Raw genomic sequence first — 21,945 nt, forward strand, 5'->3', positions numbered from 1 at the left:
CTTACGTCATAGGTGTGCGCTCAGTGCCCTGGGTACGTACTTCCTGGGCGGGAACACCAAAATGGCGCCAGAACCAGTAGCAGGTTGAACCAAGTTTCCGGGCCTCTAGTCCCTTTCTGGACATGGAGGATGTGGAGGTGCGCTTTGCTCACCTCTTGCAGCCCATCCGAGATCTCACTAAGAACTGGGAGGTGGACGTGGCGGCTCAGCTGGGCGAGTATCTGGAGGAGGTGAGGGCGGCGGGGGAATGGCACCGGCCTGGGGACTCAGGCGGCACTGCCACCCCCCGCCTCCAGGTCTGTGACCGTCTGATGTTTCATTCTCAGTCCTTTTTCTTCCCCCTCCCCCAGCGCCCCCCAAATCCAGCCTGCTTCTCGAAACCTTCAGCTAGATTATCCTGGAGCTGTCATTTTCAGGTCTCTGTCGGTTAGCGAGCTGCGAAATCGATTTGGTTAGATGATAATCATTTTTTCCCCCAACACATACACTATTTCCTGTTTTCTGTTGGGGGTACATTAAGAAGCATAATCTTTGTTTTCTCTTTTTTTGGGGCGGATTTAACTTCGGGCTTTGGACAAGCTTGGCAGGCACTCTACCACTGATCTTTTTTTCTTTTTTTGAATCCCCTTTTTCTTCTTGAGTCAGGCCAAGGCAGGTCATAAACTTGAAATTTCTATCTCAGTCTCCCGATTATTTGCGTATTCACGAGTACTAATCGACCCTGCCAAGCCTGGATTCTTACTGTATTTGAAAGATCTGGTTCCTGAAGAAGGGATTTTTGTATCTTAGATCTCAAGCCCCGCCCATATTGTCTCCCTGTCATACGACACACCCATACCCGGGGCTCTTAACTTGAGCCAGCTTTGTCCAGAAGTATCCGCCCTCCTCTCCCACCCCTCCGTATGTGGCCCAGCCCCTCGCTGTAATCTATCCTATCAGCATTTCATTCCTCTTTTAGTTGCAGGTCTTTTCAGACACTGTCTGCTCAGTTTCTGCTTGTTCAGGATTCCACTACTGAATGGTTACAGATCTCGCCTTGAACGGTAGTGGTCTTCGTATTTAAAAGTAAAAGAGACACTCGAAATGTCCTCTTGGGAGCATTTGTTGGTCTGACAGCTTCCTTTTTGGATTTCTTTCACCGCTTCTTTTTTCTCTCTTTAGTGTTGAGCTTCTCGGGGTGGAGGCTTCTTTCCCTTAAAAATAGAAAGATGTTAACTCGTGTGATTTTTAAAGTACAGGTTTTCAACTCAGTGCGGTGGGATAAACCCATACCGCTCTTCATTGTAAGCAGTCCCAGGGTTGTCACCAAATCTGTTTGCCCTAGCCACTCCCTTGGCATGTGCTGGGACGTTACATGATCTCTTGGATTTTATTTAAAGTGAAGATTTGGTTTTTGGTTCAGATTCTAGTCCTCTGTCTTGGTAAAGGGTTTTACTGTTTAGAGGTGAAAATTAAGAGATGTAATAAGGCCTCATACCAAATTACCAATGAATTCTGTCAGTCACACCGCCAGAATATCACTTCAGTTTAACCGTTGCTCATCATATCTGGTCTTGATCTAGTAAACCTAGATATTTAAAGCCTTCTCATCCAGGTTCCTAGATTGGACACCATCCAGTATGGAGAGTTAAGACTGGAGACAGGGATGGGGGTGCAGGGAACGGGAAAGACGCCTCATCACTTCAGAGCACTGGCTGTTCTTTCAGAGGGACCTGGGTTCAAGTGTAAGCACCCACAGGACAGATCACAGCTATCTAATTCCAGTTCCTGGGAATCCAGAGCCTGCATTTGGCCTCCACTGGCACCAGACATACACGTGCACAGACATGGATACAGGCAAAACACCCACTTTTTTTTTTTTTTTTTTTTTTTTTAAAAAATTTAAATTAGGGCCAGAGAGATGCATGACTTCTGGTTAAAAGCACTTGCTGCTATTGCAGAGGACCTGGGTTCAGTTCTCAGAGCCAAAACAAAAACAAAAACAAACAACAACAACAACAACAAAAAACTCACAATGGCCTATAACTCTGCTTCCAGGGCTTCTGGAGCCATTTTCTGGTTCCATGGAAGGCAGCAAACACATGGTGCACACACATAAATGCAGGCACACACACATCTTAGAAAAATCATTATAGCCAGGCCACAATGTTGCCTAGCTGTTTGTTCTCTTGTTTGTGGTGTCTCTACCCTACAGTGTAATTCTAGAAGGGTAGAGGCTGTATATATGCTTTCTTGTACTTTGTGGAGTGTCCGACACAGAGTAGGCTTAGGATAAATGCTTATTACATGAACATGTGTTCTGATGATCAACCTGCACCACAAAATTGGCTGAGCAATGCCAAGAGCAGTGTTTAGAGGTCATACTGTGGAATCAAGTTTTCCTAAAAGGGTCTGTGGGCACACTTGTTAAATTCGTTTCCTGGCTCCATCAGCCCTGCTTCAAATAAAACTACTTCCCCACCCCCAGGTCTGTTTACATTATTTCTTTAATCTTAGTTCTTGGAAGGGGAAGGCAGGAGGATCAGTTCAAGATCATTCTTGGCTTCAGAATAAATTTGAAGCTAGCCTGAGCTATATATGAGGTCCTGTTTCAATTTTCAAATAACAACAGAAAGACTTCTACATCTCCTTACGTTTTGCTGTCTTGTCCATTGATGCTGTATGTGTTCTTTTTGTTTTCCATATAGTTATTATCAGTGTTCTAACATGCCTTATGGTATTACTTTCTTTTATTTATTTATTGTTATCAAGTATTTATTATGTGACAAGAACCACTTTAAATTAAAAATCAAAAACAGATGGCAAGCAAAGCAAAGAGTAATTCATCCTTTGATAAAGTTTCTGCTCTCTAGGGAGGATGGGTATCAGGGTAGGAACCACATTATTGGTTCCTTCCTATGGGTGTCTATTTGGCCTAAGCACTGTTTGTTTATGTTTCATATAAATCAATGTAGCCTTTACAACAAAGGCTGAAATCGCCACTAGAGAGATAAAATGATTTGCTGGAAGTCACAGCTGACAGTGGACAAAGCAGCTCTGTTCCCCATTGTCTGTATTGTGTGTTTCACAAAGGAGTAGTAAACTGGAAAGAAGAGATTAGGATGTCAGGAAGATGTAGACTGAGGGACCTGATCGTATCGTATTTGAGGTAAAAGGAGTTTCCATGTCTGGTAAGCTAAGATTTGTATGTAGTGGGGACATGGGGCTTGCCTCAGTCAGTAGAAGGCATGAAAGTACAGTTCACAGGGGAAGGCTGTGGCTGGAAAAGACTGGTGAGTTTAGAGACCTCCCCTGGGGGGTTTGTGTAGAATTTCAGGTTCTCCCTCTGAGTGGCAGAAAGTCTGTAAGAGGTTAGGGAGAGGTCATTAGAGAGGAGCTTGAAGTAGTAAGGGGTGGAGACCCTTCAGTTTGGGGGATAAGTAGGAATGCCAGGATGGACTTGTTCATTGGATCTCATTTATAAAAATCTGGAGAGTTGAATAAGACAGATGGACAACGGTTTGGGCAGCAGTAAGAGTGTCTGCAAGACTTCAGTTCAATCCCTCATACCGTGAAGAATAATTCTCTGGGGTGTTTTTATTTGTTTGTTTGTTTATTATTTATAGATCTTCAGTAGGTATCTAACTGGAACCCCAGAGCCTCAGAGAAAGCTGTTCCGAGGATACGTTGGCACTTTGTTGACATTTGTGACTGGTAGCTTGAACAGAGATGGGTAGGGGCACATGGTAGAAGGTAGAAGTGGGAAAAAGCTAAAACACATAGCTGAGGCTACCAGAGGCCAAGGAGGGCTGCAGAGGGGAACTACTTATGGCACCTGTTTCCTGAGTTTTCCAGTTAAAGGATAGAGTGGACTGCATTTGTCTCTGTCTTTTCCTTCTCAGTGTAAAGGGTCTGTCTGCTGTAGTTTGTCCCAGTTGGCTTTTGACCTTGTGGGGGGCGCGTGTACAATTTGGAGTGCTGGTGAGAGCTGGTATGTAGCTTTGGCCATCATTGTCAGTGTCCTTTGGGGACCTCCCTCTTGTAAAACCTTTGGTCTGGAAGGATCTAGGAACTAGGGGGAATCACAAAGATCTAGCTTTTCTCTAGAAACACCCAGATAGAACTGGCAAATTCAAGAGTAGACTCGGAGTACCTGTGTTTGTAGGTGATAGGTTGAGCTACCAGGAAGGAAGTGAACACAGGCTCCTCCTGCACTGCTGTCTTATTTTCTCTGAGGCTGTCTCACTATGTAACCCAGCAGACCTTGAATCCTGCCTCAGTCTCCTGGCTGCTGGGGTCATAGGCATACTCCCCCCCCCTTACCGAGCCCAGCTTACTAACGTTCTTTCTTGCAGCTGGACCAGATCTGCATTTCTTTTGATGAAGGCAAGACCACAATGAACTTCATTGAGGCAGCACTGTTGATCCAGGGCTCAGCCTGTGTCTACAGTAAAAAGGTGGGTTCCACACACTGCTGGTGTTTGTGCTTCGTGTTGAGCTCTCTCTGTAACCTGCCTACCCTTAGCTCACAACTGGAGTGTACTGTTGGCTTTTATTTTGAGACACATCCCATGCATCCCAGGCTGATCTCAAACACTACACATGTCTGAGGAAGATGGCCTTGAACTTCTGATTCCTTTGCCTCCACCTCCTGGAATGCTAGTGTGACAGTGTAAATCACCATGTCTAGTGTTTGTAGTCCTGCGGGCAGGGTCAAAGCTAGGGCTTCGTGCATGCTAGGCATGTGCTTCACCCCCTGAGCTCTATCTCCAACTTGTTGGTTTTTGGAGTCAAGATTTTATTCGCTCTGACCGTCCTTGAGCTCGCTCTGTAGCTGAGGCTTGTCTTGAACTCCTGATACTCTTTCCTTTGTATCTCAAGTGTTTGGAAACAGGCGTGTTCTACAATGCCCAGGTAAACGAGTTGAAAATGCCATGACCAGTAGGCGGTTCTGTTGGCAGAAGTCTGCTGCATAAGCCTGAGGACCTGAGTGGATCTTCAACATCCACATAAAGAGCCGGGCATGATGGCAGGCATCTGTAACTCTAGCACGGTAGTGCGGAGACCCGAGAACCCTGAGCCCAGCCAGCCAGCCAGCCAGCCAGCCAGCCAGCCAGCTGATGAGTACTCTACTCAGGTTCAGTCAGGAAAACAAGGTGGAAGTAGTTAAGGAGGACACCTGAGGTTAGCTTCTAGCTTCCACAAACATCTGTACAATGTACATGCACCTCTGCGCGTTTGCACACATGCAAACACATATATACAACACATACTTACAAAATGGTGTGGCCAAGTTCATTTTGTATAGCACTTCTAGCATACACAGGGCTCTGATGGTGATTCCATAAAACACAATAAGTAAAGTGGCCAGGAAGAGAGGGTCAGGGGTGCTGTGAGCGCTGCTGTCCCTCATGTGCATGATTTCAGGTATAGTGTGGATACTCTACCTTCCTCACTTCCACATGTACTTGCAGTTGTGCTGCATCATCATCTAGAACAACTCCAGTCTCATCCTGTGTGGGCTCTCTGGTTCTGTGGAGGAGACCAATAAGAAGCAAGTGAAAAGCTGGGGGAGTGGGGGTGGTGGTGCACATCTTGGGAGGCAGAGGCAGGTGGATCTCTGTGAGTTCGAGGCCAGCCCTAAACTACAAAGTGAGTTTTAGGACAGCCAGGACTACACAGAGAAACCTCACAAAAACAAAAGTATTGAAAGGTCTATCACATAGGCCATCATGGGTTATGTGGTGACAGGGCCATCAGACTCACAGCACCCTCCTGTGAATAGGGTAGTGTAGCTAGCAGGAGAAGCTGCAGCAAAAAAACAGTGGGTACCATGTGTGAGGGTTCAGGCCTGTGGGGCATGTGCCAAGAGCTGCCTGAAACGTAGTGGGCACCCATCATGACATGGCCATGACCTGTGTCAAGGGGGCTGTGCTTGTGGACGTGTGGAATATGGGACAGAGGCTGTCCAGGTAATTCTGATCTGATTTGATTTGACTGATTTGATTTGAGGTTATTGTTATTGTTGTATATGTGTGCTCTGTGCGTGTATATGGTATGAAACCTGAGGTGGAAGTTGTGTCTTTACTTGATTTCTCCCCACTTCACTTTTTGAGACAGGGTCTGTCACTTAACCTGAATGCTGGTTCATTGGGTCGCCTGGCCAATGAATGTCAGGGTCCTTCTGTCTCTGCTTCCCCAGCCTTCTCCAAGATGGGGTTATAAGCAGGCACTGTCATGCTTGGCTTTTAACATGGATTCTGATGATGCAAACTCAGATTCCTCCTTTTGCATGTCAGGTGCTTGTGTGTGTGGGTGTGTACATGAGTGTCAGGTGCTTGTGTGTGTGGGTGTGTGCACATGAGTGTCAGGTGCTTGTGTGTGTGGGTGTGTGCACATGAGTGTCAGGTGCTTGTGTGTGGGTGTGTGTGCACACATGAGTGCAGGTGCTTGTGTGGGTGGGTGTGTGCACATGAGTGTCAGGTGCTTGTGTGTGGGTGTGTGCACATGAGTGCAGGTGCTTGTGTGTGGGGGTGTGTGTACATGAGTGTCAGGTGCTTGCGTGTGTGGGTGTGTGCACATGAGTGTCAGGTGCTTGTGTGTGTGGGGGTGTGTGCACATGAGTGTCAGGTGCTTGTGTGTGTGTGTGTACACATGGTGTCAGGTGCTTGTGTGTGGATGTGTGTATATGAGTGTGAGGTGCGTGTGTGTGTGTGTGTGTGTGTGCACATGAGTGTCAGGTGCTTGTGTGTGGGTGTGTACACATGGTGTCAGGTGCTTGTGTGGGTGTGTGCACATGAGTGCAGGTGCTTGTGTGTGTGGGTGTGTGCACATGAGTGTCAGGTGCTTGTGTGTGTGGTGTGTGCACATGAGTGTCAGGTGCTTGTGTGTGTGTGTGCACATGGTGCAGGTGCTTGTGTGTGTGGGTGTGTGCACATGAGTGTCAGGTGCTTGTGTGTGGGTGTGTGCACATGAGTGTCAGGTGCTTGTGTGTGGTGTGTGTGTGTGCACATGAGTGTCAGGTGCTTGTGTGTGGGTGTGTACACATGAGTGTCAGGTGCTTGTGTGGGTGTGTGTACATGAGTGTCAGGTGCTTGTGTGTGTGTGTGTGTGTGCACATGAGTGTCAGATGAGTGCGTGTGTGTGGGTGTGTGCACATGAGTGCAGGTGCTTGTGTGTGTGGGTGTGTACACATGAGTATAAGGGGCTTGTGTGTGTGTGGGTGTGTGCACATGAGTGTCAGGTGTTTGTGTGTGGGTGTGTGCACATGAGTGTCAGGTGCTTGTGTGGGTGTGTGCACATGAGTGTCAGGTGTTTGTGTGTGGGTGTGTGCACATGAGTGCAGGCGCTCTGAGAAGCCTGAGGCATGATTCCCCTGGAGCTGGAGTTACTCGTGGTCATGAGTAGCTGGTGTGGGTGCTGGGAAGCAAGCCCGGTCCTCTGAAAGAGCAAGCACTGTAACTGTGAGACATTTCTCCAGCGCCAGAGAATTATTTTATGTTTATATCTCAATGTTTTTGTGTGTGTATGCACGTGCGTACACTTGTTTTAGGCAGTAGCTTGGCATGTAACCTGCTGGCCTTGAATCTAGGATTTTCTTGCCTCTGTTTTTGAGTGCTGGAGTGGCTCATCAAGGTTTTGTTGTTGATGATTTTATTTTTGTTTTTTTCTTTTTTGAGACAGGTCTCACTTTAATCCAGAATTTATTGTATAGCATCAAACTCATAATCCTCCTGTTTCAGCCTCCATTGTGCTAAAGTTACAGGCACATACCACTACTCAGGGGAGTGAGAATTACTTAACAGTAGGAGAATGGGCTTGGCTGTAATGGAGATTTGAAGGTGACAGCCAGATTTAGTGTGTGCCAGTCTGTAAGAAAGGTCCCCTGCGGGCTGGAGAGATGGCTCAGCGGTTAAGAGCACCCGACTGCTCTTCCAGAGGTCCTGAGTTCAATTCCCAGCAACCACATGGTGGCTCACAACCATCTGTAAAGAGATCCGATGCCCTCTTCTGGTGTATCTGAAGACAGCTACAGTGTACTTATATATAATAAATGAATAAATCTTTAAAAAAAAAAAAAAGCACTGACTGCTGTTGCAGAGGTCCTGAGTTCAATTCCCAGCAACCTCATGGTGGCTCACAACCATCTGTAAAGAGATCCGATGCCCTCTTCTGGTGTATCTGAAGACAGCTACAGTGTACTCATATATAATAAATGAATAAATCTTTAAAAAAAAAAAAGAAAAAGAAAAAAGAAAGGTCCCTGCCCTGGGGTGGGGGTACTCCAAGCAGCATTTCAGACACCGTCCTTTCACACCCTCACTCCTGCTCTGGTTGCAGGTGGAATACCTCTACTCGCTGGTCTACCAGGCTCTCGACTTTATCTCTGGCAAGAGGTGAGTGTGAGAAGTGAGCCAGAAGGAGGACGTCTTCCTCTTAGCTGTGCCCTGCTTGCAGCTTGGGAGGCTCCTGAAGCCTCTCAGGATGCTCTTGGTATGTTTTCCTCTTTCAGGCGAGCCAAGCAGCTCTCTTTAGTGCAGGAAGATGGGAGCAACCGGGCTGTCAACTCAGGGACTCCCTGTGAAACAGAGGATGAGGTGAGTTGAGGCGCATGCGTGAGCTCTGCCCTGGGTGCTTGCCTGGCCTGTGCTCATGAGTATCTGCTGTCTCCTGCAGTTCCTGTCACTGGATGACTTCCCCGACTCCCGGGCTAACGTGGATCTGAAAAATGACCAGGCATCCAGTGTGAGTGTCCTGGTCCTTGGGAGGTGGGGATAGCATATCAGTGCTGCTCTGTGTAGAAGTTAGAGCTCTCCCTCCCCACCCACAGGAACTGCTTATCATTCCCCTTCTGCCCATGGCCCTGGTGGCCCCTGATGAAGTGGAAAAGAACAGCAACCCCTTGTATAGGTACAATGGCTAGCATGGGGAGAAGGGAGGGTCTGCCTGGGAAAGGACTCTGTCACAAGCATGCTTTTGCAACACAGCTGTCAGGGTGAGGTCTTGGCCAGCCGGAAGGATTTCAGGATGAACACATGTACCCCCGACCCCAGAGGTTCCTTTATGTTGGATCCAGTGGGAATGCGTCCTGTGGAGCCTGTAGACATGCACCCCATGCCAAGGAACCAGAAAGGTAAGGGTTTGGAGGTGGGGCTTACTGGGAGGGAAGGAGTAGAAGTCTCTCTTTTGGGAGACTACTGTTAGGTACCTTATGCCTGTCATCTCTAGTCTTAGAAGCTATCCCATGATATCTTCCTTTTCCACTGGATAGGTTGGTCAGAGCTTGTCTCCCTCATCTTTCTTTGTACCTTGATTGCCAGCCAACAAGCAACAAGGTCATAGCTCAGCTCAATATTGGGATCTGGTACCTGGTGTCCTAGGGTGGGGCCTGCTGGGTACTGTTTTCAGCTGACGTTCCAAAGAGGCTCACTGGGTACCAGCTGAGACCTAGGGACAGAGCCGACCCTGTTTGCCTGTCTCTCCCAGACGCTGAGGAGGCTGAGGACAGAGCCGACCCTGTCTGTCTGTCTCTCCCAGACGTTGAGGAGGCTGAGGACAGAGCCGACCCTGTCTGTCTGTCTCTCCCAGATGCTGAGGAGGCAGAGGACAGAGCTGACCCTGTCTGTCTGTCTCTCCCAGACGTTGAGGAGGCTGAGGACAGAGCCGACCCTGTCTGTCTGTCTCTCCCAGATGCTGAGGAGGCTGAGGAGCAGCCGATGGCAGTGTCGAGGAACGGGAGTCCTGTGTCTGTGCGCAGCATCTCCCAAGAGCCAGGTGAGAGGAGTATCAGGGAGGCTGAGCTAGGGGGACTCTGACCTGGGGTGCTCTCGGTTCCCCTGGCCTGGCTGCTTCCTTGTCATTGGCTTCTGGGGAACAGGCCTAATGGTAGCAGACACTGTCTTTGTTGCCTCTCTGTGCTGGGGCTCAATCTTCAGTGAGATTTGCTTCTGGGTCTCTTCTGGGTGGATGTGAAAGGCAGTAACTAATATCTGGGCTGGGGCTGTTGCTTGGCTGGAGCACTTGCATGACCATACAAAGCCTGGGGTTCAGTCCCCTCATAAGCAAGTAAATAGGCAAATGCACAGCTCTTTGCCAAGAAGTAACGTAAACCAGTCAGAGCATACCAGCATGAGGGAGAGAGCATAGAGCTTAGGGCAGTGTTTCAAACGCTCAAGTGTAACGCTCAGAGAATGGCCTGCCTGGCTCCTCTGAGAGTTGGCCATGAGCCTCCAAATGGGAGCTGCATCTGTGGCCTGGCCTCCAGCCTCTTTAGGGCTAACTGGTTTCTTGGTTCCTGCCCAACCGTTTTTCTAGATGGCCCAGCGCTCAGCAGTGGAGATGAGGACGCAGAGGATGTAGCAGAGCTCCCGGAGGTTGCTCTAGAGCCTGCAGAGCCCAGGACCTCACAGCAGGTGGGACACTGCAGAGTCCAAGCTGTCAACAGGGCAAGCCCTGTTCTGGGGCAGGGTTAACACTGCACTGGGCAGCAGTGCAGCGCTCTTGGCTCCTGTCTGCCACCTTGGTGTTGTCCATCCCGCTAATTTTGTGTATGCTCTCAGAGGAGGTGTCTGCCCAGAAGCCCGGCCATCCTCCTCACGGACGCTTTAATGGCAGCTTCCATATCCCTTCCCTCTGTAAACAGAACGGCAGTTGCTCCCTGAGGATGGAGTGGCTGGCGTTCAAGGCTGTGATTCCAGTGACCTGCGATGTCAGCTGAACCCCAAGTGCCATTGTGTCAGGCTGGCAGCAGAGAATGGGCATTCTTGACTAACCCACGGAAGCCCTGCTTCTAATCTCCGTACCTGGAGGCTGAGGCAGCCTGAAGTTTTAGGTCAGCTTGGTCTATTATTGAGGGCCTGTCTTGAAAACAAAAAACAACAACAAAAAAAATCTCCTGGTGAGCTGGGAAGATGGCCCAGTGGTTAAAGCACTTGCTGTGTAAGAGTGAGGCCGGAGAGCCGGAGTTCACATCACCAGAAGCCACCTGAATTTCGGGTAGGTGTGGTGGCCTGCCTGGAGTTCTGGAGGCTGACAGAGACGGCTACCCAGAGCAAGCTGGCTAGCAAGACTGAACACGGGGTGAGCTTTGGGTTTGATGGAGAAACTGCCTCATTGAATGTGGGGAAGACAACTGGGGATGGTTCCTAACATTCACTTCAGTTCACAAGTGCACTCACACGTGCACATCCACATTCAAGCAAACAGAAAAAAGTAATGCACGTTATACACAAAAAGGGGAAATATTGCTTCTAAAACCAATCTGATGTTAGGAGGAAATATTAACATTTATTAATTGTAGACAGATGTTACAGTTTACTACTCACTCAGTTTGGATTGGTTATTGGAGACAGGGTCTCGTTTTGTAACCCAGGTTAATCTTGAACTTGTGTGATCCTCTCTCTGCCTCAGTATTTCAAGTGTTGGGGCAGATATGAACCAGGCCAGGCTATCATGCTCTCTCCTTACTTGTTTATTTACTCATTTATACGGTGCTGGGCACTGCACATGCTGGGTGAGGATCCTTCTGTGGTGTCACACCACCAGCAACAGTGTGTTTTAAAGGAAAGGTTTTCCTGCTGACTAGTTCTCCTTAAGATTCTGTGCGTGTGTGTGTGTAAACATGCATGCATGCATGCATTTGTATCTGTTGGATCCCTTAGACCTCAAACACATCTTACCATGGGACTCAATAGAGCCTCTAAATCCTCAGACACATTTCCAGGCCACTGTTGAATCAACTTTTTTTTTAAAGATTTATTTATTATATATGAGTACACTGTAGTTGTCTTCAGACAAACCAGAAGAGGGAATCTGATATCATTACAGATGGTTGTGAGTCACCATGTGGTTGCTGGGATTTGAACTCAGGACCTCTGGAAGAGCAATCAGTGCTCTTAACCACTGAGCCATCTCTCAAGCCCTTGAATCAACCTTTTTAAAAACTTCCTTGTAAACATAATTCTATGTGGCCTGGTGAACTAGGGTTCAAACACAGCTGCTTTTAGTCCCAGTCCCTTAGGAGGCCTTACCCTTCTACTATCTTCCATTCTCAGACATTTATGTGGACCTCAGACAGGTGTAACCAAGTTCTTTTTTTTTTTTTTTTTTAATCTTTATTAACTTGCGTTTTTCTTATTTAACTTTCGATTTTTATTCACCTTCCCGGTTTCCAGGCCAACATCCCCCTAACCCCTCCCCCTCCCCTTCTATATGGGCTTCCCCTCCTCATCCTCCCCCCAAGCAATCACGTTTACTGGGGGTTCAGTCTTGGCAGGACCAAGGGCTTCCCCTTCCACTGGTGATCTTACTGGGATATTCATTGCTACCTATGAGGTTGGAGCCCAGGGTCAGTCCATGTATAGTCTTTGGGTAGTGGCTTAGTCCCTGGAAACTCTGGTTGCTTGGCATTGTTGTACATATGGGGTCTCAAGCCCCTTCAAGCTCTTTCAGTTCTTTCTCTGATTCCTTCAACGGGGGTCCTATTCTCAGTTCAGTGGTTTGCTGCTGGCATTCGCCTCTGTATTTGCTGTATTCTGGCTGTGTCTCTCAGGAGAGATCTACGTCCGGTTCCTGTCGGTCTGCACTTCTTTGCTTCATCCATCTTGTCTAATTGGGTGGCTGTATATGTATGGGCCACATGTGGGGCAGGGTCTGAATGGGTGTTCCTTCTGTGTCTGTTTTAATCTTTGCCTCTCTATTCCCTGCCAAGGGTAGTCTTGTTCCCCTTTTAAAGAAGGAGTGAAGCATTCACGTTTTGATCATCCGTCTTGAGTTTCATGTGTTCTGTGCATCTAGGATAATTCAAGCATTTGGGCTAATAGCCACTTCTCAATGAGTGCATACTATGTGTGTTTGTCTGTGATTGGTAACCAAGTTCTTGATGGTTCTGGTAAAGCAGTCCAACCAGTTCCTTCCATGTCTCAGGTTACGCAGCCTTTGCCTTGTGGAGGAATGGGTGGTTAAATCACTCACTTTCCGCCTCCGCAGCAGTCAGACCAACCCTGTCAGATTCTGGGTCCCACAGCCTCACAAGCCAGGCTGTGATGGCCTCTCTGTTGCTTCCTTAAACGTCTTCCCCACTTGTAGCAGTTCACACGCTGAGGCCACTGTTGATTCCATCTCACGCTAGATGACAGACTCTCCCTTTTTCTACTACTAAGGTCACCCAAGCAAGAGGTATCTTCTGTCACTTTCTATCCTGTTCTTTTCCTCACTCCTATCCCATGGCTTCCAAGTTCTTAGATCTCAGGAAGGGCTTTCACACACGAATCTGGTTTCTACTTATTTCCCTTCAGCCTCCAAGCTCTAAGAGGTGGCAGGTCAGTTTCTTTGTCTCCTCCTCTCATTTGTCTAGTTTCCTTGCCAGAGCAGAGGTGCTGTTGCACTTCTCTTACACAAACAGTCTACTCCTGTCTAGGGGACCTGGGCCCACTGCACAGCTCGCAGGAGGCTCAACCGGTTGGAGCGTCCTTTTCTGCTGCTTCAGTTGCTCTCAGCCCTTTCCAGGCAGCACAGCTTGTCTGAGGCTTCTGCACAGCTAGGCTAGTCTCTGCTTCTAAACCTTCTACGTGGCTGGGCGTTGGAGAATCTTCTCTTAGCAGTCTTTACTGTGTTTAATCTTGGGAAGGTGGGGCCTAGTGAATCTGGTTGGTTTTAGACACTTCCTGAAGCTGAGGTTTCCCTAAGTGTAAGGAGCTTCCTTGCAGGACGGATTATTTCACCTCCCCTTAGAACAGCAATTCTCAGCCTGTGGGTCACAACCACTTTTAGGGGTCACGTCAGATATTTACGGTTCATAATAGCAAAATTATAGCTATGAAGTAGAAATGAAAATGACGTTATGGTTGGGGTCACAGCATGATATCTGTATGAAAGGGCCGCAGCATCAGGGAGGCCAAGAACCGCCTCAGAGCCGTCTTGTTTGACTTCCCCTCACATCCTGTGTGACTCTGGGCGGACTGCTGAGTAACACAAGTGAGCATCACCGCACAGGCTGACCGTGTGATGCAAAGGATTGAGCTCAGGTCCCAGGCTTGCGGGGCAAGCACTTTGTCAGTGTTTCCCAGCCCCTCCCCAAGGTTTTACTTTTTAGTCTTTGAGTCAGGCCCTAAAAGGCCCTTGAACCATGTATTTGAGGTAAGCCTAAGCTCTTTTGGGATCTGGAGAGCCAGGCACAGAAGTCAGAAGAGGAGAACTTGATTGTTTCTTGCAGACTGCCATCTTGCCAAGGAGATACATGCTTCGGGAACGGCAAGGGGCCCCGGAACCTGCCTCCCAGCCTCAGGTGAGAGATGCTAGGTCCCTGGACCCTTCCAGAGAGGGTGTGTACAAGGCATCATCTGCCCTGTCTTTGCCCTCTTAGCCTTTAGACCCTTGGCACTTCTGAAGTTCTCTCTGTGCCACTCTGGGCCTCTGATCCTGGGCTGTTACCACTTATGTCAGTTCTGGTAGGGAGGCCCCTCACTTTCCCCTCTGTTTTCTGCTCAGGAGACCCCAGACCCCTGGCAAAGCCTGGACCCTTTTGACTCCTTGGACTCTAAGCTCTTCCAGAAAGGTAAGTAGGATTGGTAGGATCCTGCTTGTGCTACTCTGCCCTGCCCTGCCCTGCCTGGGGCTCCTGAGGTAATGAGGTAATGGACTGGAGGTGGGTTCTGTATCCATTTCCTGAGGTAATGAGGTAATGGACTGGAGGTGGGTTCTGTATCCATTTCCTGAGGTAATGAGGTAATGGACTGGAGGTGGGTTCTGTATCCATTTCCCGTGGCTACCCTTGAGGCCGTCCCTCTCTGCTGCCAGGTAAACCCTATTCTGTGCCACCCGGTGTGGAGGAGGCTCCAGGACAGAAGCGCAAAAGGAAGGGTGCCACCAAGTTGCAGGACTTCCACCAGTGGTACCTGGATGCCTGTGAGTGAGTGTGGGCTAAGGCGACACTAAGGTGACACACCCTTTTCCTGGGTGTGTGGGCAGACCCATGTGGAACACTAAGGTTTTGGCCTTGCACTTGCTACTGCTCTCACAGATGCTGAACACCCTGACGGCAGGAGGGCTCGGCGGAAGGGCCCAAGCTTTGCAGGTGAGGCTAGGGTCCTATGCGCTCGTTCAGAGAATAGTCTTCATCTACCTTCCCCGTGCGTGGACGAGTGGGAGCTTGGGCTGGATGGGGAATCCCCTCATAAGGTCTTTGTCTGCAGACATGGAAGTCCTGTATTGGAAACACGTAAAAGAACAGCTCGAGACCCTTCAGAAGCTGCGGAGACGTAAGGCAAGCACCATAGGACTGAGGTTTGAAACCCCACAGGTCTGAGGCATGGAATATATGAGTTTCCTGACAGATGTTCTCTGGACAGATGACCGAGAGATGGCTACCTGGGGCCAAGCAGGACCTGTGGCCTGCAGAGGAGGAACGCTTGGAAGAGCCCCTAGAAGACCTAGGGGTAGCAGGTAGGTGCCATTGCTGGAGGGTGTGTGGTCAGGGTCCAGTGTCGGTACTCAGCACCGACTGCTGGCCGTCACTTCTCCTGTGTCTCAGCAGATGACTTTCTAGAGGCTGAAGAGTACGTAGAAGAGTCTGAGGGGGTGATGCCTAGGGAAGCTGCTGGCCTAGGTAGGTGTGGAAGGGGAGCTGCAGGAGGGGAGAGCGTGCAGCCCCGTAGCTGCTGCAGCTCATGGTCGGACCTTTCTAGATGCAGAGGCCATACCAGAGGCCCTGAAATACGAGGAGCTGGTCCGAAGGAATGTGGTAGGCTTGGGTCACAAAGGGGGGACAGCGGGGTGTCCTGGGAAGGAATGTGGTAGGCTTGGGTCACAAAGGGGGGACAGCGGGGACATCCTGGGCCCATACGTGCAAGGGAGAACCCCCTGGTCTTTCTGTAGGAACTCTTCATTGCCACCTCCCAGAAGTTTATTCAGGAGACGGAGCTGAGCCAGCGCATCAGGGACTGGGAAGATACCATCCAGCCCCTGCTCCAGGAGCAGGTGGGCTGTGCTATTGGGAACTACGGCCTCCTACCAGCAGTGGGGTTGTCCAGAACTGTGTCTCCACTCGAAGCTAACATGTCCTTCCTCTACTCAGGAGCAGCATGTGCCCTTTGATATCCACACCTACGGGGACCAGTTGGTTTCACGGTTCCCCCAGCTCAATGAATGGTGCCCCTTTGCAGAGCTTGTGGCTGGGCAGCCTGCTTTTGAGGTGTGCCGCTCCATGCTGGCTTCCTTGCAACTGGTAAGTGGCCTGGGACCCAAGGGGTGGGGCGACACCCCTGGACTGTGCTGATCCCTTGTTTCCACAGGCCAATGACTACACGGTGGAGATCACCCAGCAGCCAGGCCTGGAGGCAGCTGTAGACACGATGTCTCTGAGACTGCTCACACATCAGCGAGCCCACATGCGCTTCCAGACCTATGCTGCCCCATCTATGGCCCAGCCTTGAGTGGACAGTATTTAAGCAGGGGTGGAAGGTAGTATATACCTGGAAGTCTTTGCCCGTAATGTGCTATGGGGCCATTCACTCCAGTGCTGCCTCCTGGCTGGCCTAGCCTAATAAAGCGTTGCTACCCCACCTGTTCACTCAACAAACCATTTAAATGGGCTGCTGGTACAGAGCATACACACAGATTAAGTACATCCATTTAATGACAGGGCCTAGGCAGTACACAGTTCAGGGCAGTATGCTGTGGAAGGCAGCTATGTGCCGGCGTACACTCTCTACGATCTGCTCTGCTGACCTGCTACGACCATAGTAATCCGTGAAGAGACCATCTGGGTTGAGCAAGTAGATGGCAATGGAATGGTCCACAATATAGTCCTGGTCCTCGTCCTTGGGACCAGCGCTGTAGTATACACGGTAGTTGCGACTAGCATGGGCCACTTGTTCTGTAGAACCAGTCAGACCCAGCAGCCTTGGGTGGAATTCTTGCACATATCGGGCCATGGCTGCCACGTCATCTCGTTCTGGGTCCACAGTGACGAAGACAGGCTGCACCAGGGGCAGCTCAGGCTCTGCCTCGAGCTTCTGCACTACCTGCACCAGCTTTTCCAGCTCATCGGGGCAAATATCAGGGCAGTGAGTAAAACCAAAGTACATCAGCACCCACTGGCCTCGGAAGTCGGCTTTGCATCGAGGCTGGCCTTTGTGGTCCAGTAGGCTGAAGTCACCCTGGCCCACAGCAGCCTGGCGCAGGGCCTCTGTCCGCTGTTGTTGGCGCCACTGTTCCTTCTCAGCTCGAGCGGTCAGCCAGGCCCAGCCTAGCCCAGCCCCAAACAGGGCAGTGATCAACAGTCTAGTCCTTAGCCCAGGGCCTTGGCGTTGGCCTTGGCCTTGCCCCGACCAATGCCGGGAATTTATGTGCAGAGTTTCACCCCTTGAGATCCTGAGAAGGGGTTTGAACTGAGAGAGCTTGGGCCAAGTTTTGGGCCCTAGAGCCAGTAGCATCATGGACCTGAAGCTCCTGAAAAAAGAACAGAGGTGGCAGAAGTCAGAAAAGAACGGACAAGGTGCCTAGGCCTCCACTGCTGGAGAAACATCTCCACATTCAACCAGGTTAGAGAGCTCCCTGCACTGGCTCGCCTGAACTCAGAACTGCCCTGCCTTCAGCTGCACTTCAGGCAGCACCAAGTATCCATAGCTGGTTTGCTCTAACTTAGTTCTTTAACCAGGGACTCTCAGCCTCATTACCCCACCCTATGGAGAACCCACACCACAACTGCCAGACTTCCCTGTGGGTGCCTGGAAGCACGGAGAGTATGAGTGCATGTCTCTATTTACAATAAATTGATTTTTTTAAAAAGGGAGCATGTTGATACTCTGGCTTACCACCTTTAAGAGAGAATCCTTTCTAGCTTCAGGGTAATCTGGGGTTCAGTGGAAAACGTGCCACCAATGTTAGAGCTCAGCCCAGTGTGCCTAGAACTGGTCCTACCTTCACCTTCCAGGCAGAGTCCTCTGCACTTACCTGGCTGCCATACCCTACACCTCTGCAGCCCCGAAGCCCATGTCTTCTCCCTTTGTGTTTTTCTGGCCCCTGGGGTTTTGTCAAGGGGAGGGTGTTCCAACTAGCATTTGGAGCCACTGGCATCCAGCCTACTAGGCTCCCCCAGTATGTTGTCCCCGCGTGGCTTGAACTCAGCTCTTTTGAGCACCATCGACCCTGAGCTGGGACCACTCTGAGAATTTGGGATTGGTAAATATTCACAATACATCTATTTTCTGGGCCTCAGAAGGTGGTAAGCTAGATGAAGCTACGGGTCACATGTTAGCAGTGTCCTCACCAGTCCCATCCCTTGTTGGAGAACTCACTGGCAGCGGTGGGTTGGAGATTTAGGGCTGTGGGGTGGTCGGTGGGAGGACAAGCTCAGCGAAGGGTGAAGGGGCCTTGAAGGGTGCTCGATCTGACAGCACGAGAGCCCCCAGAAGAGTGCGGCGCTGCTGACTGCTGAGCGCGGGGCCGTCCAGGTGCACGCGGAGCCAGGGTGTCCCTGCAAGGGCGACGGAGGCGGTTACCTAGGTCACAGCGGACGTCCGGAAGGGTTGTTAAGGGTTCCAGACAGCGCTTACCGCGGGACAACCATTGGCCCACGTCGACCAGTAGTTCGGCACCCACTCCGGGTCTGATCGGCTGCCCTGCTCGGCTGCGTCCGGCTCCGAGCTCGTGCAGTACACAGGCCAGCGGCAGCGCTCGAACGCACTCCACAATGCCTAAGAGAGAGGATGGACACTGAGGAACTACGGAAGGACGCACGAGCCCGGATCAGGAAAGACACGGAGAGGAAGTGGGTGGGACCTGGGTGCCGGAGATATCCGGTCTCACCGTCTGCCGGTGCGAGCAGCTCCTCTTGCTTTCGGGCGTGAGGCAGCAACTGCCGGCGTTGCGTGGGGCTTCCGGAGCACAATGCTCTAGCTAGGCCGGGGTCTACGCCCTGCGCCGAAAGCATCAGCTGGAAGCGGTGCAGCGCAGAGCCATCATCCAACGCCGCGGCCACTCGGGCGGCACCCTGGTCTTGGGTTTCCGCCTGTCCGCTAAGCCAAAGAATGGCGCCTCCTGCTGGCGGGAGGGTGGAGCGCAGAAGCTGCAGGGATTGAGAGCTCCTGGCAAAAGGACTAGACTGGTAGTCTTAACCCCAGCCCTCTCACCTAGCCTAATGACCAGGTCCCGCAGATCCGGCGGCCCCGCACCATCCAGGCAAAGCAACGCTTCTTCCACTTCCAGGGTATGACCCACGCTGCGGCCCAGAGGGTTATCCATGGCGGTCAGGGCTGCAGCAACCTGCAGCCCCAGACCCATTCCCACTCTAACCTGGGGAAACACTACTCAATATCCAGCCGGCATTATCAAATCCCATACCTGCTGCCCCTGGGTTAGGATGTCAGTAAAGGCTTAGGACAGAAATCAGAAACCAACACTGCCAGGCCTCAGAGGGGATGGGAGGGGGGGTCTTGTCGGTCGCCCTAAGTGGAGGGGCTCTGTTGAGGATTTCCCCAGGTCCACAGTCAGGACAGCTTTGATTGGATAGGGTAGGAGAACTGGAAAGAGGGATTGCGGCTTGGTTCTACCAGGACTGTTGAGTGGGCAGAGGTAGGGATACGACGGGATGTGAAGTTCATGTTCCTTCATAGAAAGGCCACTGTGGCCTAGAACGGCTCACCAACATCTTTGCCAGTTCTCGGGCCTTCTCCTGGTCTGGGAAGACTGCAGCCCCCCCAAACTTAACATCTACCACCAGAGTGGACAGTCCCTCCACGGCCTTCTTACTGAGGATTGACGCTGTGGAGAACAGAAACGTCATCCCAGGGTATAGTTGGGGACAGGAAGGGTTTCTCTGAGAAAAGCGGGTTGTATGTCAGCCAGGGCACCCCATTTCAGGTCACCTGTAATGAGCGGTACACTGTCCACAGTAGCTGTCACATCTCGTGCAGCATACAGGATTCCATCAGCAGGAACTAGCTTTTCACTCTGGCCAACAATGCAGCAGCCGACTTCCTCAAGTATCTGCAGCATCTGCAGTGCAGACACCTTCATTGACTTCTGAGGAAGGACCCGGTCACTGGCCCTGACCACTGACCCGGCAAAAGTTCAAAACACGGCCAGCGAGAGTCTGATTCTGTTGACTAACCTGCCAAGGATCCTGATTAGTTATGACACATTAATGTGTAGCAGCTAATCGGTGTTTCCTACCTGTTCCCCACTACCGGCCCTGATCAAAGTCTGCTTGATGACTCCAGGCCTGTTTACAACCAATGACCTTTAGAATAGTCAATGACCTCTCTCATTAGTGACCCAGATAAATAACCTGTCTGCTGATCATACTGTGATTCTCAACCCAGATCATTGATCAATTAGTGGCCCACCTGTACCTGTTCTGGGCTCTGGGTGACGCTGAACCCAGGAATAGATTCCAGTTTATCCAGCGTGCCCCCGGTGTGTCCCAAACTGCGTCCGCTGATCATTGGTACCTGGTGGAGAGGGATGCTGATCTGCCCTGCACAGCCCCCTAGTCACCATTTTCTCGATCCTCTAGCGAGAACAGATGAAATTGCTTTTTTTAAAAAAAAAAAAAAGTTATACAATATTTTAAAGTTTTAAGCAGTTAATGTGGGTGCCCAATTGGTAGAAAGGAAACTAAACTACTTGATGGGAGCAGTTTGTCAGTAGGGCAAGGACTGGGACTCACTCATCTGGGACCCAAATCTGAGGGACAGGAAGAGAAAGGCCCTGTTCTTCCTTTTTGGGTCCTGTTAGCTCTTAGAAGGTTCTGTTGGATACGGAGGCAGCTCTATTCCATGGTGGAACTTGTGTCTCGGGGGATAGAACAGCCCTGGGTTTTGTCTTTGAGCCAGGCTTGAGGTAGGAGGTGCTTGTGAGTGGATCAGAGATCTGCAGAGGAGACGGTCACTAACCTTGCAGCCACATGCAGCCAGGGCAGGTGCCAGAACCAGGCTAACCTTATCGCCCACACCTCCTGTGGAGTGTTTGTCCACAAGCTGCTGGTGCCAGGCCTTGGGCCACTCCAGTTGCTGCCCAGACTCTGCGAGGGCCTGAGTCAACACAGATGTCTCCTCTAGGTCCATGCCCTGCAGCCGAATGGCCATCAGCATGGCCCCTAAGTATGGATATAATGAGGTGTGCACAAGGCATGAGTTTTCTGGGGCTGTGATGATGGTGGTGGGGTACTGTGGTTCCTGGAGGTGCACATGGGGCAGTTGGGGGTCCGGGTCTAGTGAGGGCTTCCCACACACCGATTTGTGTGTCCTGTGCTCTTCCGTCCATCAACGCGTGCACGAAGTTTCTGATATCTGCTTCGCTCAGATGCCCTCCATTTCGCTTGAGGCGGATCAGCTCAGGCAGCTGCCTGTGCTCCCCACTCCCTCCCCCCGAGTCGGCACCAGCTGTCTCTGGGGCCGAGGGAGGTGGTGTCCCTGGAGCTGCCATTGCTGCAGCCTATAAAGGGATATTGACACACGCCTGGAACATCCCCCTCAGCCCACCCATGTCCTTGAAGCTATGGTCATCTGTCCAGACCTTGCTCTTACATATGTCTCTGGCGTCCACAGGCTCATGTTTTCCTCAACACCCAGCACTACCCCATCCCCACCCACCTCTGGCTTCCATTTCTCGACCTCACAACCTGATCCCCTTCAGGGGCCTTTTACCAGTTTCCGGGATCTGGCTCCGTTCCGGCCTGGTAGCCCTCAGCCCCGAGGTGTGGAGTTAGGTGCAGACAGTTCAGACTGGGACTACGGTTAGGGACAGCGGACAAATAGGGCTGTCCCAGTAGGCGGTACTTGTCAAGATAAGGCCAATCACCATTTAAGCTGCTCCCTACCTGCTCACTTGTGGCGAATTGACGTTGCCAGGACCTTAAGGGTCGGGTTACAGCGGTCTAGACCAGAGTTCGCTCTGCCCAGTTCCCTATGAGTATCCATGGGCCCCGGGCACTACTTGTCCTGTCTGACTGATCTCTAGGTTCAG

At 50.8% G+C, this 21,945-nt stretch overlaps 3 protein-coding genes across 7 annotated transcripts; 1 reads left to right on the forward strand and 2 right to left on the reverse strand.

Annotated features, from left to right (window-relative positions):
• The first annotated feature begins 27 nt into the window (after positions 1-27).
• On the forward strand, positions 28-17,770 carry Ncaph2 (non-SMC condensin II complex subunit H2). 2 transcript variants are annotated; one of them, XM_032919520.1, is made up of 20 exons: positions 28-230; positions 4,335-4,436; positions 8,320-8,375; positions 8,492-8,576; positions 8,656-8,724; positions 8,810-8,889; positions 8,967-9,112; positions 9,670-9,753; positions 10,294-10,391; positions 14,192-14,263; positions 14,467-14,533; positions 14,776-14,883; positions 14,999-15,052; positions 15,171-15,241; positions 15,327-15,420; positions 15,509-15,583; positions 15,663-15,718; positions 15,853-15,954; positions 16,052-16,201; positions 16,269-17,770. In XM_032919520.1, exons 1-20 carry the CDS (start codon positions 123-125, stop codon positions 16,407-16,409), a joined length of 1,818 nt encoding a protein of 605 aa, XP_032775411.1. In that variant the 5' UTR covers positions 28-122; the 3' UTR covers positions 16,410-17,770. The 2 variants fall into 2 exon arrangements, with proteins under 2 accessions (XP_032775411.1, XP_032775418.1); XM_032919527.1 differs by having other exon boundaries at positions 15,512-15,583.
• LOC116915068 (protein SCO2 homolog, mitochondrial) lies at positions 16,595-18,603 on the reverse strand. 4 transcript variants are annotated; one of them, XM_032919487.1, is made up of 2 exons: positions 18,534-18,603; positions 16,595-17,427 (listed from the first exon to the last, which is right to left on the reverse strand). In XM_032919487.1, exons 1-2 carry the CDS (start codon positions 18,545-18,547, stop codon positions 16,638-16,640), a joined length of 804 nt encoding a protein of 267 aa, XP_032775378.1. In that variant the 5' UTR covers positions 18,548-18,603; the 3' UTR covers positions 16,595-16,637. The 4 variants fall into 4 exon arrangements, with proteins under 4 accessions (XP_032775378.1, XP_032775401.1, XP_032775386.1 ...); XM_032919510.1 differs by lacking the exon at positions 18,534-18,603 and adding an exon at positions 18,480-18,498; XM_032919495.1 differs by lacking the exon at positions 18,534-18,603 and adding an exon at positions 18,276-18,382.
• On the reverse strand, positions 18,276-21,420 carry Tymp (thymidine phosphorylase). Its single transcript, XM_032919539.1, has 9 exons — positions 21,213-21,420; positions 20,874-21,076; positions 20,331-20,429; positions 19,845-19,974; positions 19,622-19,740; positions 19,110-19,272; positions 18,787-19,017; positions 18,534-18,674; positions 18,276-18,454 (listed from the first exon to the last, which is right to left on the reverse strand). The coding sequence occupies exons 1-9, from the start codon at positions 21,403-21,405 to the stop codon at positions 18,297-18,299; spliced, it is 1,437 nt and encodes a 478-aa protein (XP_032775430.1). The 5' UTR covers positions 21,406-21,420; the 3' UTR covers positions 18,276-18,296.
• Between the last annotated feature and the right edge of the window lie 525 nt (positions 21,421-21,945).

This window comes from Rattus rattus, chromosome 1, assembly GCF_011064425.1.
Source record: "Rattus rattus isolate New Zealand chromosome 1, Rrattus_CSIRO_v1, whole genome shotgun sequence".
Classification (NCBI taxonomy): domain Eukaryota; kingdom Metazoa; phylum Chordata; class Mammalia; order Rodentia; family Muridae; genus Rattus; species Rattus rattus.